This window comes from Carcharodon carcharias, chromosome 2 (assembly GCF_017639515.1).
Source record: "Carcharodon carcharias isolate sCarCar2 chromosome 2, sCarCar2.pri, whole genome shotgun sequence".
Lineage (NCBI taxonomy): Eukaryota > Metazoa > Chordata > Chondrichthyes > Lamniformes > Lamnidae > Carcharodon > Carcharodon carcharias.
In genome coordinates, this window is record NC_054468.1 from 36,148,532 (window position 1) to 36,165,836 (window position 17,305).

The 17,305-nt window shown below is 43.7% G+C and overlaps 1 protein-coding gene across 1 annotated transcript in view; it reads right to left on the reverse strand.

The window, feature by feature from the left end:
* Positions 1-401: 401 nt before the first annotated feature.
* The window catches only part of iqcg (IQ motif containing G), a 48,838-nt gene continuing 31,934 nt past the window's right edge, over positions 402-17,305 (reverse strand). Inside the window, exons 9-10 of the mRNA XM_041182710.1 lie at positions 16,523-16,624; positions 402-814 (exon numbers count right to left, since the gene is read on the reverse strand). Of these exons, the coding sequence (XP_041038644.1) occupies positions 683-814; positions 16,523-16,624 (234 nt within the window). The 3' untranslated portion in view covers positions 402-682. The remainder of the gene's footprint in view (positions 815-16,522; positions 16,625-17,305) is intronic.

Genomic DNA, 17,305 nt, shown 5'->3' on the forward strand with positions numbered 1-17,305 from the left:
TTTATGATTAAATTGTACTCAGGTATATTACGGCTCTAACTTAAGTAGCCAATCGATAGTGATGGTTTGGTTGCAGTAGGTCCTTCTTTAAAAGGGGCAAAGTCCCTGCTGAAATTCTAAATTTATTTCAAATTTTCATGGATATTTAATAGATTAGTGATTAAATGTTGGCTTCCTTTTCTGTTCTACAGAAGTAGGCGTCAGGGGTGAAATTATGTCTGTTAATAATTGTAATTGTAATATCATAGCGAGTGGCCACTGCTGGAAGTACATGTGCAATCAGTGGATGAGAACAGAATTGGATTTGGCTGCCCCTTTCATACAGGCTGCTGATGATCACGGGGCTCATCCATTAAGACTGGTCACATCAGCAAAGTTCAAGAAGGCAGCTGCTAGCTGGGGAACTGTACCCAGGAATAGTTAGGATCTCCAGGAGAGGAAGAAAATTGTGGGGGAAAAGTTAAAATACTATGAAACAAGTCACAACCTTAAAAGTCAGGGCGAATAAATTTTTAAGTTCTATTGTGATTAGCACATGATTTTTAATAAATTGCAACTTAGTCAATACTACTTAACTAAATAAAATTGGCTTTTTCAATCTGTATTGTCCAGTAATAACCTTCCATTTTAGCACAAAATAAATAATTTGATGGATGATGAAAATGTCTACAAGGAAAGGGCTTCACTTCTTCTTATCGGCCTTCCCTTTGCCCTTCCCTTTTCCCTTTCCTTTGCTTTCTCCACCTTTTCTTTTAATGTACTTGTAGATTCCGATTCCTCTACGAACCATGACTCCTCGCCACCATGATTGGAGCTGTGAGGGGAGAAAGAAGAGTGTTTTATACAAGTGAAAACCAAAGGATTTTGATAGTAGTACAGTACAGATGAAAACAAGGGGCTGGATTTTACCAGCTCCCTCAGGACGGGCTGAAAGGGGGTGCCCAAAAATGGTGAGGGGTGGGGGAGGCAAGTTAACAGCCTTTTTCTGCCGTCGGCAGCGTTTTTCCAGTGGAAGCTGGGCCCTTTGCCATTTGGGGAAACTGGTATATCCTGACGGGCCTCCCTTCTGGTTCGGAGGGTCAGCCCTCCTATTTGGGCACTCAGGCAGGGTCTCGGCAGCATTGGTTGCCCCCATGACACCTCCCAGTGCCCCGCGCCCACACAAACCATCCTCCCTGCTCCCTTTGCCAAGACCTGCTTGATTGGCTCCACTGCCCCCAGATCCCACTTAGCAGATTGAGAAGGCTGTGTGCTCCCATGTGACTCTCCTATTCCAGGCACATTCCAAGCAGTGGCCACCATTCCAGGTGGCACTGCTAAGTTGCCAGTGCTTGAATTGGCTGGCAGCTCCTGGGGTGGGCACTCATCCTTTGAAAGGATGGATGCCCTGACAGCAACTAATTAGTTGTCGGATGGCCAAAAAATGCAGCTGGGGGTTCCCAAAAACTGCCAAGGCAGGGTTGCTCCAGGCTTTCCCTGCTGCCCCAATAAAATTCTGGTCAAGGTACTTGATGTTCGATTTTCTTCCCCACTGTGATAATTGTACACCAGGAACCCAAACAATTTGATATATTACTGATCACTGGACCCTATACTCTTAAAACTAGGGTCTCACGGGAATGCTTCAATTATCAATACTTTTGATCTATCAAAGACAAAATGCAACAAATGCACATAAAATTACATATTTCAAAACTGACTAAAGTTCATAACCTTGCGTATATATATGCTCAATACTGTCCAACTGCAAATTTATAATTGTACTGTGTGGATCAGTTGGATAAGCTTCATATTAAAATATATCAACTTGTCTTTTCCCATTGAACCTTTTTAAGTACAGACATATGTTCTGAAAATGTACCAACATGAGAACTTTTGATGTTAACACTCTCAAGGCTAGTGCTGAAGGATGTTTTGATTCTTGAGCTAGTACTTACATTAAAGTGCTAACTATTCAGTAGTGAAATATTCAACACTTGTGTGAATATATAACTAGAACAATGTTCTTTAAATAATCCCAAAATTGAGGATTCTTTCCATAGCAATACTTTAAAAAGTCATCAAGTGTCCCAACTACAGAGCCTATTTTGATAAGCAAAAATTTGACAAAATGCAGCAATAAAACTGCTAGGAAAAGTGAGATGAGTTTACTGAGCCTATGGTGTCACTTTATGCTTCAATGTACTCTATGCTTATTGGGCTTTGTATATATATACACACACCAGGTCACAAAGGATTCTGGGAGATGTAATTTGCCTATCAAATAGTTAATATTCCAGCAATTTTTGTTTTTGTTTAACATTTCAACGATTTTGGCTTTGCTTCATGTATTGTCTTATGCTCATTTCATTTCACCCTCCTGTATTAATATCCTCCTGTGTCAGATGCTCTAGGGCGTGGTTTCCAACTACATGCTAAGGAGTTCAGGAAATGCTATCCTCCAGGTGGCTTACTGAAGGACATATCTATTATTGATCCGGGAAGCTGAGGCTTAAAATATTTTTTTGTCTGTTTTCAGGTAAGAATGATAGTGTCAAGCTGCCAGAGATTTTTTCCATAAAGTGCTGATAGTTATCTATGAAATATACTACAGGGCTCACTAACTCCCCCAACTACCTGACTTATACTTCTTCCTTTACTTTCTCCCAATTTCCTTCTCTGTTGCACTTGCTCTGATGATATCACATTCTAGAATAATAATTTTCCTCGACCAATGATTCCCTGTTAGAACCCAGGTTATTGTCCTTGACCCTTCTTCAACTTCTAAGAACTGTGACTGGGTCTCCCTTATCCTCACCTTTAACCTCACTAGCCAGCACATTCAGCGGATGACCTTCTGCCATTTCCAGTGCAATCCCACCACCCTCTCTACTCAGTTCTCACCTTCCCTCCTTGACACCCTGATTCACTATTTTCATTACCCTGACTGCCTCCTTTCCATTCCCTGACATCTTTCACTGCTCTCCGACACCCCAACACTTCTTTTGGGTGAGACAGTAATTGTACTTTTCTCAACATAGTGCACTGTATTTGTTGCTCACAGTGCTGCAAACCCCCCTTTACATAAAGAAGACCAGAGGTTAGCTAACTGCTTTTTCAATCACCTCCACTCTGTTTGCAAGTGCAAGCCCAAGTTCCATGCCACTTGTCATATTAATTCCCTGTCCCTCTCCCATTCAGACTTCAATATCTGTTTTCTCCATGTGGTTCTAATTGAGCTCAATTCAAGTTCAAGGAACAGCGTATTATACTTCTAGTATTCAATTTGCAGCTTTTTGGCCTTAATATTGATCTTAACTTGCACTCCCATTTTCTGTTTGATAGGAATACCAGCAATATGGGATGGGGCTACCACCTTTTTGCCAGCCTGCACTGTACCATATGTTATATATACTTACATAGCATTTACAGCAAAAAAAACAGGCCAATTGGCCTAACAGATCTATGCTGGTGTTTATGCTCCACACTAGCCTCCTCCCTTTCTTCATTCTCAACTGATCCACACATCTTTTTATTCTTTTCTCCCTAATGTACCTATCTACCAATCAGTCCAACACACAAAGATCTTTAAAATTATGAAGTGGTTCGACAGGGTGGATGTAGAGGTGATGGGGCAGATTAAAAATTAGGGATAAATATGAGATGAATTTTTAAAATTTATTTACAGGATGTGTTAGGCCAGCATTTATTGCCCATCCCTAATTGCCATTGAGAAGGTAGTTATTAGCTGCCTTCTTGAACCGCTGCAGACCCTGTGGTGTAGGTACACCCACAGTGCTGTTAGGGAGGGAGTTCCAGGATTTTGACCCAGCAACAGTGAAGGGACGGCGATACATTTCCAAGTCAGGATGGTGAGTGGCTTGGAGGGGAACTTCCATGTAGTGTTGCCATTGCCTTTCTAGATGGTAGTGGTTGTGGGCTTGGAAGGTGCTGCTGAAACTCTGAGTTTCTGCAGTGCATCTTGTAGATGGTATACATTGCTGCCATTGTTCGTTGGTAGTGGAGGGAGTGAATGTTTGTTGAAGGGGGTCACAGAATTGTTATGGTGCTGAAGGAGGCCATTTGGCCATGGTGTTTGCACTGGCTCTCTGAGCATTTTAACTTAGTGCCAATTTCCTGCCTTTTCCCCATAACCCTGCACGTTGTTTCTATTTAAATAATCATCCAATGCCCTCTTGAATGCCTCAATTGAACCTGCCTCCACCACAGTTCCTGGCAGTGCATTCCAAACCCTAACTACTTGCTATCTGAAAAAGTTTTTTCTCACCTCACATTTGTTTCTTGATCCACTTACGAGCAGGAACAGTTTCTCCCTATCTACTTTGTCCAGACCCCTCATAATTTTGAAAACTTCTATCAAGTCTCCTCTTAGCCTTCTCCTCTCCAAGGAAAACAGTCCCAGCTTATCCAATATTTCCTCATAACTGAAGTGTCTCATCCCTGGAACTATTCTCATAAACCTCTTCTGCACTCTCTCCATTGCATTCACATCCTTCCTATAGTGTGGTGCCCAGAACTGTACACAATACTCCAGTTGAGGTCTAACCAGTGTCTTATATAAGTTCATCAAAACCTCCCTGCTTTTGTACTCTATGCCCCTATTAATGAAGCCTAGAGTACCTATGCTTTAGAAACAGCTCTCTCTACCTCTCCTGCCACTTTTAATTACTTATGTACATATACACCCAGATCTCTCTGCTCCTGCACACCCTTTAGAATAGTATCCTTTATTTTATACTGTCTCTCCATGTTCTTTGTACCAAAGTGTATCACCTCACACTTCTCCGCATTGAACTTCATCTGCCACCTATCTGCCCATTCCACCAATGTGTCAATGTCCTTTCGGAGTTCTACACTGTCCTCCTCACAGTTTACAATTCTCCAAAGTTTTGTGTCATCTGCAAGCTTTGAAATTGTCCCTGCCCACCAAGATCTAGATTATTTATATATATCAGGAAACGCAAGGGTACCAATTCCGACCCCTGGGAAACTCCACTACAAACCTTCTTCCAGCCTGAAAAATACCCATTAACCATTACTCTCTATTTCCTATCCCTCAGCCAATTTTGTATCCACATTGCTACTGTTCTTTTTATTCTATGACCTATAACTTTCCTCATAAGTCTGTTGCGTGGCACTGTATTGAACGCCTTTTGGAAATCCATATACACCACATCAACGGCCTTGCCCTCATCAACCATCTCCGTAACCTCTTCAAAAAACTCCAGCAAGTTAGACACGATTTTCCCTTAACAGATCCATGCTGACTCTTTCGAATCAATCCATGTTTTTCCATGTGACTATTAATTCTATTCTGAATAATTGTTTCTAGATGTTTCCCCACCACTGAAGTTAAACTGACTATAATTACAGGGCAGATCTTTACAACCTTTTTTGAACAAGGGCATAATGCTTGCAATTCTCCAGTCCTCTGGCATCTCTCCCGAATCCAGGGAACATTGAAAGATTATTGCCAGTGCCTATGCAATTTCCACTCTCATTTCCTTCAACATTCTTGGGTGCATCTCATCCGGTCCCGATGCCTTATCAACTTTAAGTACCGACAGCTTATCTAATACCACCTCCTTATCAATTTTAAACCCTTCTAGTGACTGAGTTTCCTCCTCCGTCACCATGGCCTGGGCAGCATCTGCCTCATAGGTAAAGACAGATGCAAAGTATTAATTTAACACTCAGCAGTGCCTCTTGCTTCTAAGTGTAAATCCCCTTTTTGGTCCCTAATCGGCTCTACTCCTTTTACCACTCTTTTACTATTAATGTGCTTACAGGATACTTTGGGATTTCTTCTTATGTTAGCTGCCAGTCTTTTTTCATAATCCCTCTTTGCTTCTTGTATTTGCTTTTTCACATCCCTTCTGAAACTTCTGTGTTCATCTTGGGTCCTCAATTGTATTTGCTACCTGACACCTGTCGTAAGCACACTTTTTCCTCTTTAACTTAATTTCTATTTCCTTTGTCATCCAGGGAGCTCTGGATTTGTTTGTCCTACCCTTCCCTTTGAGGGAACAAACCTTGACTGTGCCCAAACCATCTCCTCTTTGAAGGTAGCTCATTGTTCAGCTACTGTTTTTCCCACCAATCTTTGGTTCCAGTCTATCCAGCCCAGCTCTGTTCTTGCCCCATTGAAGTCTGCTCTCTGACAGTTGATTATTCTTACTCTGGATTGACCAATGTAATTTTCCACCGTCATCCTAAATCTTATGATACAATGATTACTGTCCCCTAAATGTTCCCCCACTGTCACTTGATCTACTTGGTCCATTTAATTCCCAAGAACCAGGTATAGCAGTGCCTCCTTTCTTATTGGATTGGACGCATGCTGCTGTAGAAAATTCCCCTGAACACAACCTAGGAACGCTTGAGCCTCACTGCCCCTTATACTACCACCATCCCAGTCTATGTAAGGGTAATTAAAATCCCCATTATAACTACTCTACAATGTTTACACCTCTCTGTAATTTCCTTGCAGATTTGTTCCTCTATATCCTTCCCACTAGCTAGTGATCTGCCTATTACATCGAGCAATGTAATTGCACCCTTCTTATTCCTTAGCTCTAGCCAAATCGATTCTGTCCTTGAATCCTCTGACACATCCTCTTTCTCCAGTACTGCAATACTCTCCTTAACCAAAAATGCCACACCTCCTTTTTCCGCTTTTCTGAACACACTGAAACCAGGAATATTTAACACCCAGATCTGCCCTTCCTTAAGCCAGGTCTCTGTTATTGCCACAACATCATAATTCCACAAGGCAATCTGTGCCTGTAACTCCCCAATGTTATTAACCATACCCCATGCATTCACATACATGTAGTGTAAACCTGATTTAGACATCATTACTTGCTTCCTTACTCCTCCATCTATTAACTTACTATTCTCTATTTTAGTGCTATCTGCCTCTCCCAAAATTCCGTGCACCCTGGCGTTACTTTCTAATATTCTCTCCTGGTTCCCACACCCCTGCTGAGTTAGTTTAAACCCTCCCCAACAGCACTAGCAAAATGACCTGCAAGAAACTCAGTCCCGGCTCTGTTCAGGTGCAACCTGTCCCGCTTGTACAGGTGCCATCAACCCCAGAGCCAGTCCCAGTGTCCCAGGAATCTAAAGCCCTCCCTCCTGCACCATCTTTCCAGCCACACATTCATCCGTCTTTCTATTTCTGTACTCTCTTGCATGTGGCACTGGGAGTAATCCAGAGATTACTACTTTAGAGATACTGCTTGCTAATTTTATACCTAGCCTCCTAAATTCCAATGCAGGACCAAATCCCACTTCCTACCTATGTTGTTAGTACCAATGTGGACCACAAACTCTGGCTGTTCACACTCCCCCACAAGAATGTCCTGAGCCGTTCTGTGACATCCTTGACCTTAGCAAGGGAGGCAACAAACCATCCTGGAGCTACAGAAACACCTGTCTGTTTCGCTAACTAAAGAATGTCCTATCAGTACTGCCCTTCCACTCTTCTTCCCCCCTCCTATACAGCTGGGCCACCCGTGATGCCACGGGCTTGGCTCTTGCTGCACTCCTCCAAATTTCCATCGCCTTCACCGATATGCAGAATGGAAAACTGGTTAGTGAGAGAGACCTCTGGGGAATCCTGCACTACCTGCCTGTTTCTCTTGGACTGCCTGGCAGTCACCCATTCCCTGTCTGCCTGCTTGCCCCTAACTTGCGGTGTCATCACCTCTCTAAACGTGCTATCCATGTAGTTCTGTGCATCACAGATGCACCTCAGTGACTGCAGCCGTTGCTCAAGCTCTGAAACATGGAGCTCAAACTTGTGCAACCGGTGACACTTCCTGCACTTGGGCTCATCTGGGTCATGAGAAATGTCCAAGACTCCCCAACTGCCACAGGAAGGGCATTCCACTTAGCTGAGCTGTACTGCCATGCCTTAACCTTAAACTCTTAAATCACTTTTTTGCTTAAACTTCAGTTACCTTTACTTTCTTTTACCTTACTCTTGTACTATTAACTATAAACTGGAGATTAGTAGAAAGTAAAAATTCTTCACCCTTACTCCCAAATCAGTTCCCTCTCTTGTGCCTATAAATTCTTACTTTCTGTGTGCTTGTTTAGACATTTAAGTTTCTGTACTCATGCTGTTTTCAATTCACAACTGTCTCTCCACTCGGCTGTTTTATCTCCTGAACTCCTGTTTTATCCCCTGAACTCTCGCTGTTTTATCCCCTGAACTCTCGCTGTTTTATCCCCTGAACTCTCGCTGTTTTATCCCCTGAACTCTCGCTGATTTATCCCTGAACTCTCGCTGTTTTATCCCCTGAACTCTCGCTGTTTTATCCCCTGAACTCTCGCTGTTTTATCCCCTGAACTCTCGCTGTTTTATCCCCTGAACTCTCGCTGTTTTATCCCCTGAACTCTCGCTGTTTTATCCCCTGAACTCTCGCTGTTTTATCCCCTGAACTCTCGCTGTTTTATCCCCTGAACTCTCGCTGTTTTATCCCCTGAACTCTCGCTGTTTTATCTCCTGAACTCTTGTTTTATCCCTGAACTCTCGCTGTTTTATCCCCTGAATTCTCACTGTTTTATCCCCTGACCTCTTGCTGTTTTATCCCTGACCTCTTGCTGTTTTATCCCCTGAACTCTCTCTGTTTTATCCCCTGAACTCTCGCTGTTTTATCCCTGAACTCTCGCTGTTTTATCCCCTGAACTCTCGCTGTTTTATCCCCTGAATTCTCGCTGTTTTATCCCCTGAACTCTCGCTGTTTTATCTCCTGAACTCCTGTTTTATCCCCTGAACTCCTGTTTTATCCCCTGAACTCCTGTTTTATCCCCTGAACTCACTGTTTTATCCCCCGAATTCTTACTGTTTTATCCCTGACCTCTTGCTGTTTTATCCCCTGAACTCTCATTGTTTTATCCCTGACCTCTTGCTGTTTTATCCCCTGAACTCTCGCTGTTTTATCCCCTGAACTCTCATTGTTTTATCCCTGACCTCTTGCTGTTTTATCCCCTGAACTCTCGCTGTTTTATCCCCTGAACTCTCGCTGTTTTATCCCCAGAACTCTCGCTGTTTTGTCCACTGAACTCTCATTGTTTTATCCCTGACCTCTTGCTGTTTTATCCCCTGAACTCTCGCTGTTTTATCCCCTGAACTCTCGCTGTTTTATCCCCTGAATTCTCATTGTTTTATCCCCTGACCTCTTGCTGTTTTATCCCCGACCTCTTGCTGTTTTATCCCCTGAACTCTCTCTGTTTTGTCCCCTGAACTCTCGCTGTTTTATCCCTGAACTCTCGCTGTTTTATCCCCTGAACTCTCGCTGTTTTATCCCCTGAACTCTCGCTGTTTTATCCCCTGAACTCTCGCTGTTTTATCCCCTGAACTCTCGCTGATTTATCCCCTGAACTCTCGCTGTTTTATCCCCTGAACTCTCGCTGTTTTATCCCCTGAACTCTCGCTGTTTTATCCCCTGAACTCTCGCTGTTTTATCCCCTGAACTCTCGCTGTTTTATCCCCTGAACTCTCGCTGTTTTATCCCCTGAACTCTTGTTTTATCCCTGAACTCTCGCTGTTTTATCCCCTGAATTCTCACTGTTTTATCCCCTGACCTCTTGCTGTTTTATCCCCGACCACTTGCTGTTTTATCCCCTGAACTCTCTCTGTTTTATCCCCTGAACTCTCGCTGTTTTATCCCTGAACTCTCGCTGTTTTATCCCTGAACTCTCGCTGTTTTATCCCTGAACTCTCGCTGTTTTATCCCCTGAACTCTCGCTGTTTTATCCCCTGAATTCTCACTGTTTTATCCCATGAACTCTCGCTGTTTTATCTACTGAACTCTTGTTTTATCCCTGACCTCTTGCTGTTTTATCCCCTGAACTCTCGCTGTTTTATCCCCTGAATTCTCACTGTTTTATCCCCTGACCTCTTGCTGTTTTATCCCCGACCACTTGCTGTTTTATCCCCTGAACTCTCTCTGTTTTATCCCCTGAACTCTCGCTGTGTTATCCCCTGAACTCTCGCTGTTTTATCCCTGAACTCTCGCTGTTTTATCCCTGAACTCTCGCTGTTTTATCCCTGAACTCTCGCTGTTTTATCCCTGAACTCTCGCTGTTTTATCCCTGAACTCTCGCTGTTTTATCCCTGAACTCTCGCTGTTTTATCCCCTGAACTCTCGCTGTTTTATCCCCTGAACTCTCGCTGTTTTATCCCATGAACTCTCGCTGTTTTATCTACTGAACTCTTGTTTTATCCCTGAACTCTCGCTGTTTTATCCCCTGAATTCTCACTGTTTTATCCCATAACCTCTTGCCGTTTTATCCCCGACCTCTTGCTGTTTTATCTCCTGAACTCTCGCTGTTTTATCCCCTGAACTCTCGCTGTTTTATCCCCTGAACTCTCGTTGTTTTATCCCCTGAACTCTCGTTGTTTTATCCCCTGAACTCTCGCTGTTTTATCCCCTGAACTCTCGCTGTTTTATCCCCTGAACTCTCGCTGTTTTATCCCCTGAACTCTCGCTGTTTTATCCCCTGAACTCTCGCTGTTTTATCCCCTGAACTCTCGCTGTTTTATCCCCTGAACTCTCGCTGTTTTATCCCCTGAACTCTCGCTGTTTTATCCCCTGAACTCTCGCTGTTTTATCCCCTGAACTCTCGCTGTTTTATCCCCTGAACTCTCGCTGTTTTATCCCCTGAACTCTCGCTGTTTTATCCCCTGAACTCTCGCTGTTTTATCCCCTGAACTCTCGCTGTTTTATCCCCTGAACTCTCGCTGTTTTATCCCCTGAACTCTCGCTGTTTTATCCCCTGAACTCTCACTGTTTTATCCCCTGCACTCTCGCTGTTTTATCCCCTGAACTCTCGCTGTTTTATCCCCTGAACTCTCGCTGTTTTATCCCCTGAACTCTCGCTGTTTTATCCCCTGAACTCTCGCTGTTTTATCTCCTGAACTCTTGTTTTATCCCTGAACTCTCACTGTTTTATCCCCTGAATTCTCACTGTTTTATCCCCTGACCTCTTGCTGTTTTATCCCCGACCACTTGCTGTTTTATCCCCTGAACTCTCTCTGTTTTATCCCTGAACTCTCGCTGTTTTATCCCTGAACTCTCGCTGTTTTACCCCTGAACTCTCGCTGTTTTATCCCCGAACTCTCGCTGTTTTATCCCCTGAATTCTCGCTGTTTTATCCCATGAACTCTCGCTGTTTTATCCCCTGAACTCTCGCTGTTTTATCCCCTGAACTCTCGCTGTTTTATCCCCTGAACTCTCGCTGTTTTATCCCCTGAACTCTCGCTGTTTTATCCCCTGAACTCTCGCTGTTTTATCCCCTGAACTCTCGCTGTTTTATACCCTGAACTCTCGCTGTTTTATACCCTGAACTCTCGCTGTTTTATCCCCTGACTTCTTGCTGTTTTATCCCCTACCTCTTGCTGTTTTATCCCCTGAACTCTCTCTGTTTTATCCCCTGAACTCTCTCTGTTTTATCCCCTGAACTCTCTCTGTTTTATCCCCTGAACTCTCTCTGTTTTATCCCCTGAACTCTCGCTGTTTTATCCCCTGAACTCTCGCTGTTTTATCCCCTGAACTCTCGCTGTTTTATCCCCTGAACTCTCGCTGTTTTATCCCCTGAACTCTCGCTGTTTTATCCCCTGAACTCTCGCTGTTTTATCCCCTGAACTCTCGCTGTTTTATCCCCTGAACTCTCGCTGTTTTATCCCCTGAATTCTTACTGTTTCATCCCTGACCTCTTGCTGTTTTATCCCCTGAACTCTCATTGTTTTATCCCTGACCTCTTGCTGTTTTATACCCTGAACTCTCCTGTTTTATCCCCTGAACTCTTGTTTTATCCCTGAACTCTCGCTGTTTTATCCCCGAACTCTCGCTGTTTTATCCCCTGAATTCTCACTGTTTTATCCCCTGACCTCCTGCTGTTTTATCCCCGACCTCTTGCTGTTTTATCCCCTGAACTCTCGCTGTTTTATCCCCTGAACACTCGCTGTTTTATCCCTGAACACTCGCTGTTTTATCCCTGAACTCTCGCTGTTTTATCCCCTGAACTCTCGCTGTTTTATCCCCTGAACTCTCGCTGTTTTATCCCCTGAACTCTCGCTGTTTTATCCCCTGAACTCTCGCTGTTTTATCCCCTGAACTCTCGCTGTTTTATCCCCTGAACTCTCGCTGTTTTATCCCAACTCTCGCTGTTTTATCCCCTGAACTCTCGCTGTTTTATCCCCTGAACTCTCGCTGTTTTATCCCCTGAACTCTCGCTGTTTTATCCCCTGAACTCTCGCTGTTTTATCCCCTGAACTCTCGCTGTTTTATCCCCTGAACTCTCGCTGTTTTATCCCCTGAACTCTCGCTGTTTTATCCCCTGAACTCTCGCTGTTTTATCTCCTGAACTCTTGTTTTATCCCTGAACTCTCGCTGTTTTATCCCCTGAATTCTCACTGTTTTATCCCCTGACCTCTTGCTGTTTTATCCCCGACCACTTGCTGTTTTATCCCCTGAACTCTCTCTGTTTTATCCCCTGAACTCTCGCTGTTTTATCCCTGAACTCTCGCTGTTTTATCCCTGAACTCTCGCTGTTTTATCCCCTGAACTCTCGCTGTTTTATCCCCTGAACTCTCGCTGTTTTATCCCCTGAACTCTCGCTGTTTTATCCCCTGAATTCTCGCTGTTTTATCCCATGAACTCTCGCTGTTTTATCTCCTGAACTCTCGCTGTTTTATCCCTGAACTCTCGCTGTTTTATCCCCTGAATTCTCACTGTTTTATCCCCTGAATTCTCACTGTTTTATCCCATGAACTCTCGCTGTTTTATCCCCTGAACTCTCGCTGTTTTATCCCCTGAATTCTCGCTGTTTTATCCCCTGAATTCTCACTGTTTTATCCCATGAACTCTCGCTGTTTTATCCCCTGAACTCTCGCTGTTTTATCCCTGAACTCTTGCTGTTTTATCCCCTGAATTCTCGCTGTTTTATCCCATAACTTCTTGCTGTTTTATCCCCGACCTCTTGCTGTTTTATCCCCCGACCTCTTGCTGTTTTATCCCCTGAACTCTCGCTGTTTTATCCCCTGAACTCTCGCTGTTTTATCCCCTGAATTCTCACTGTTTTATCCCATAACCTCTTGCTGTTTTATCCCCGACCTCTTGCTGTTTTATCCCCTGAACTCTCACTGTTTTATCCCCTGAACTCTCGCTGTTTTATCCCCTGAACTCTCGCTGTTTTATCCCCTGAACTCTCGCTGTTTTATCCCCTGAACTCTCGCTGTTTTATCCCCTGAACTCTCGCTGTTTTATCCCCTGAACTCTCGCTGTTTTATCCCCTGAACTCTCGCTGTTTTATCTCCTGAACTCCTGTTTTATCCCCTGAACTCTCACTGTTTTATCCCCTGAATTCTTATTGTTTTATCCCTGACCTCTTGCTGTTTTATCCCCTGAACTCTCATTGTTTTATCCCTGACCTCTCGCTGTTTTATACCCTGAACTCTCGCTGTTTTATCCCCTGAACTCTCGTTGTTTTATCCCCTGAACTCTCGCTGTTTTATCCCCTGAACTCTCGCTGTTTTATCCCCTGAACTCTCGCTGTTTTATCCCCTGAACTCTCGCTGTTTTATCCCCTGAACTCTCGCTGTTTTATCCCCTGAACTCTCGCTGTTTTATCCCCTGAACTCTCGCTGTTTTATCCCCTGAACTCTCGCTGTTTTATCCCCTGAACTCTCGCTGTTTTATCCCCTGAACTCTCGCTGTTTTATCCCCTGTACTCTCGCTGTTTTATCCCCTGTACTCTTGCTGCTTTATCCCTGACTTCTCACTGTTTTATCCCCTGAACTCGCGCTATTCTATCTCATGAACTCACGTTGTTTTATCCATGTTGAAAATTATTTTTGTTGGCCCTACTTAATAAACCTCTCCCAAAAGTACAGTTCCTACTTTATTCCAAACCTTGTGAATAGAATAAACCTTAAACACTTATTAGATACTAGATACTCACCAAACAGCTAGCTTCTTCTCCAGCCAATCAGATTGCTTCTTTCCTGTGATGTCACAATTTGTTTTTTTTTCACTCTCCATTCAAATTCAGCACGTGCTGGTTCCGAGCAGCGGACAGGTCCGCCTCTCTGACTGCTCTTCCCAAAGGTGAGTGCCAAATAAGCAGGCTGCTTTATCCTGGATGGTGTCAAGCTACTTGAGTGTTGTTGGAGCTGCACTCATCCAGGCAAGCGAAGAGTATTCCATCATACTCCTGACTTGTGCCTTGTAGATGGTGGACAGGCTTTGGAGAGTCAGGAGGTGAGTTACTCATCACAGGATTCCTTGCCTCTGATCTGCTCTTGTAATCACTGTATTTATATGGCTAGTCCAGTTCAGTTTCTGATCAATGGTAATCCACAGGATGTTGATGGTGGGGGATTCAGCGATGGTTATGCAATTGAATGTCAAGGGGTGATGGTTAGATTCTCTCTTGTTGGAAATTGTCATGGCCTAGCACTTGTGTGGTGTGAATGTTACTTGCCATTTGTCAGCCCAAGCCTAATCTTGTCCAGGTCTTGCTGTATTTGGACATAGACTGCCTCAATATCTGAGGAGTCACGTATGGTTTGAACATTGTGCAATCATCAGCAAAACATCCCCACTTTTGACTTTATGATGGAAGGAAGGTAATTGATGAAGCAGCTGAAGATGCTTGGGCCAAGTACACTACCCTGAGGAACTCCTACAGTGATGACCTGGAACTGAGATAATTGACTTTCAACAACCACAACCTACTTCCTTTGTGCTAGGTATGACTCCAACCCAGCGGAGAGTTTTCCCTGATTCCCATTGACTCCAGTTTTGCTCAGGCTCCTTGATGCCACACTTGGTCAAATGCTGCCTTGATGTCAAAGGCAGTCACTTTTCACCTTACCTCTGAAATTCAGCTCTTTTGTTCATGTTTAAACCAAGGCTGTAATGAGGTCAGTAGCTGAGTGACCCTAAGCGTCAATGAGCTGGTTATTGCTAAGCAAGTGTCGCTTGATAGCAGTGTTGATGACCCCTTGCATTACTTTATTGATGATGGAGAGTAGACTCAGGGGGCAGTAATTGGCCGGGTTGGATTTCACCTTTTTGTGTACAGGACACACTTGGGCAATTTTCCACATAGCCGGGTAGATGCCAGTGTTGCAGCTGTACTGGAACAGCTTTGACCTGCACTTTTTTTGCTCACAGGCTCCTGAGCCAATAGAACTTGCTTTGCTTTGCCAGATTTTCAGGTTGGAATTTCTACCTGTCTTATTCCCCGCCTCTTGAACTATTAACACATTCTCCATGCCTCATAAAAGTCTTTAATTCCGCTCAATATGCATCATAAGGTCTCATGCTAATATTGCCAGCATTTAATCATCTCCTGTTTTGTATGCAGAAACTTTAAAGGACATTCTATTTCTTGTATGTGTATTATTCCACTCCATTGCCTTTGTTCCATTTCTTCATAAATGCTATTCATCTATAATAATCTCCAGTTCTGATTAGAGGTTCTACACCTGAAACACCTACAGCTGATGTGTCCTCTGCATGCATTGCTGAGAGTTGACAGCATTTTTTGATTTTCGTTCAGATTTCTTGCTTTTCCTTTGAATAAGCTGAATTTGGTTGTGATTTTGCTAAACATAATGGCATAAAGTGTTTTTTAAATTATTAATTGGAGCTATTTGAGTGCATGGAACATCCTTGGGTTGAATTTCCATGGCCCACTCCATGATGGGGGATTGGAGGCTTTGGGGTATGAGGACATGTGTTGTGGGCCAGGAAAATAGCCTTCAAGGGCAGGCAGCCAATTACACTGGTTTAAGCTTTAATTGGGGACAATTTGGTGGCTAGTGGAGCAGCCCCCTGCCACATGTGCAGACCGCCAGCCGAATGGAGATGGCTCCCTGTGGCAGGTTGGGAGACCATTGGAGCTGAAGGCTCCGTGCCTCTTTGACAGGGCCACAAACGTGAAAGGCTGAAATAGCAGCTGATTCTAATCCAGTGAAGGATCCTGATGGACCTGCCAGCCTAAATCTTGATCATTTCTTTACTTCTGAGCAGGCCAGTAAAGGCACCTCCATGTTGGCACCCTAATGGCCCCTGACCTGCCTCAGCAGCATCCGCCTCTCCCGTGGGGCTGCTGAACCTCTGATCGGTCTGCAATATCAAGAGTCTGTCTCCTTTCCTTAATTGGATGGCAAGGATGGAGGCAGCCAATTAGGAGGCTGCGTCCCAGATGATCGCTGAACCAGTCTCACTGTTGGCAAGTGCAGATTCAAGATCCTCATTTGGTCCGAATGTTTAGAGCCCAAAGCCCGCTGGAAAATCTCAACCCTTTGTTTCAGTGTAAATCTGTTGGGAGAAAATTTGTGTACAACTGCATGATTAAATTGAGGAGAAGATGGTTCTATTGCCTCGTTCAAGTGAGCTTTCTGCAGCCAGACATGAACAATTTGATAGAGTGAGGGCCTGGGACCAACTCAAATATGATATTTCATATATTTGAGTGAAATTTTTACATGTAATATTACCTTAATAATGCTCTTAAATTCTTTCTCTTCCTGTGTCCTTTTCTTCCATTCATTCTCTCTCTCAACTCTATCCTCAATTATGACTCGTTCATATGTCAAGTACTGAAGGGATAGAATGGAAAAATATCAGACGTTTTCCTATTCTTCCTCTTTCCTAATTATATTAATCTGAAATAAAATAATGAAGAAACCTGCCAGATCAAGAGATGTTCAAGATATTCCAGTGGATCAACACTTTCATCACTATTGGGATATTTAGACCATGTGTTCCTTGAGCAGTGCAATTATTTAATGTCTCTCAAAAATCTCAAAACAATTCAGTGCGATAAATTATTTGGAGTTTTGTGAGGGGTGCAGGAACAGACAGGCATTTCTGCAGCCACAGGTATGATTCCAGGATGGTATGTTGCCTCCCTGATGCCAGATTAAAGGAGGTCATTGAGCGCTGCACAGCTCTCTTGAGTGGCGAGGGTAAACAGCCAGAGGTCGTGGTCCATATTTAAGAGATAAAGTTCTGTGGGCAGATTTTACACAGCTAAGGAGATCTCAAAGGCAGTAATTTTCAGACTGCTCCCAGTGCTACATGCTAGGCAATATAGAAATAGGAGGATAGAGTAGATGAATGCACGACTGGGGAGATGGTGCAAGAGGGAGGATTTTACATTCCTGAGACATTAGGATGGGTTCTGGAGGAGGTGAGACATGTACAGGCTGAATGGGTTGAACCTCAAAAGCTGAAACCAATGTCCTGACAAATCAGTTTGTTAGTACTGTTGGAGAGAG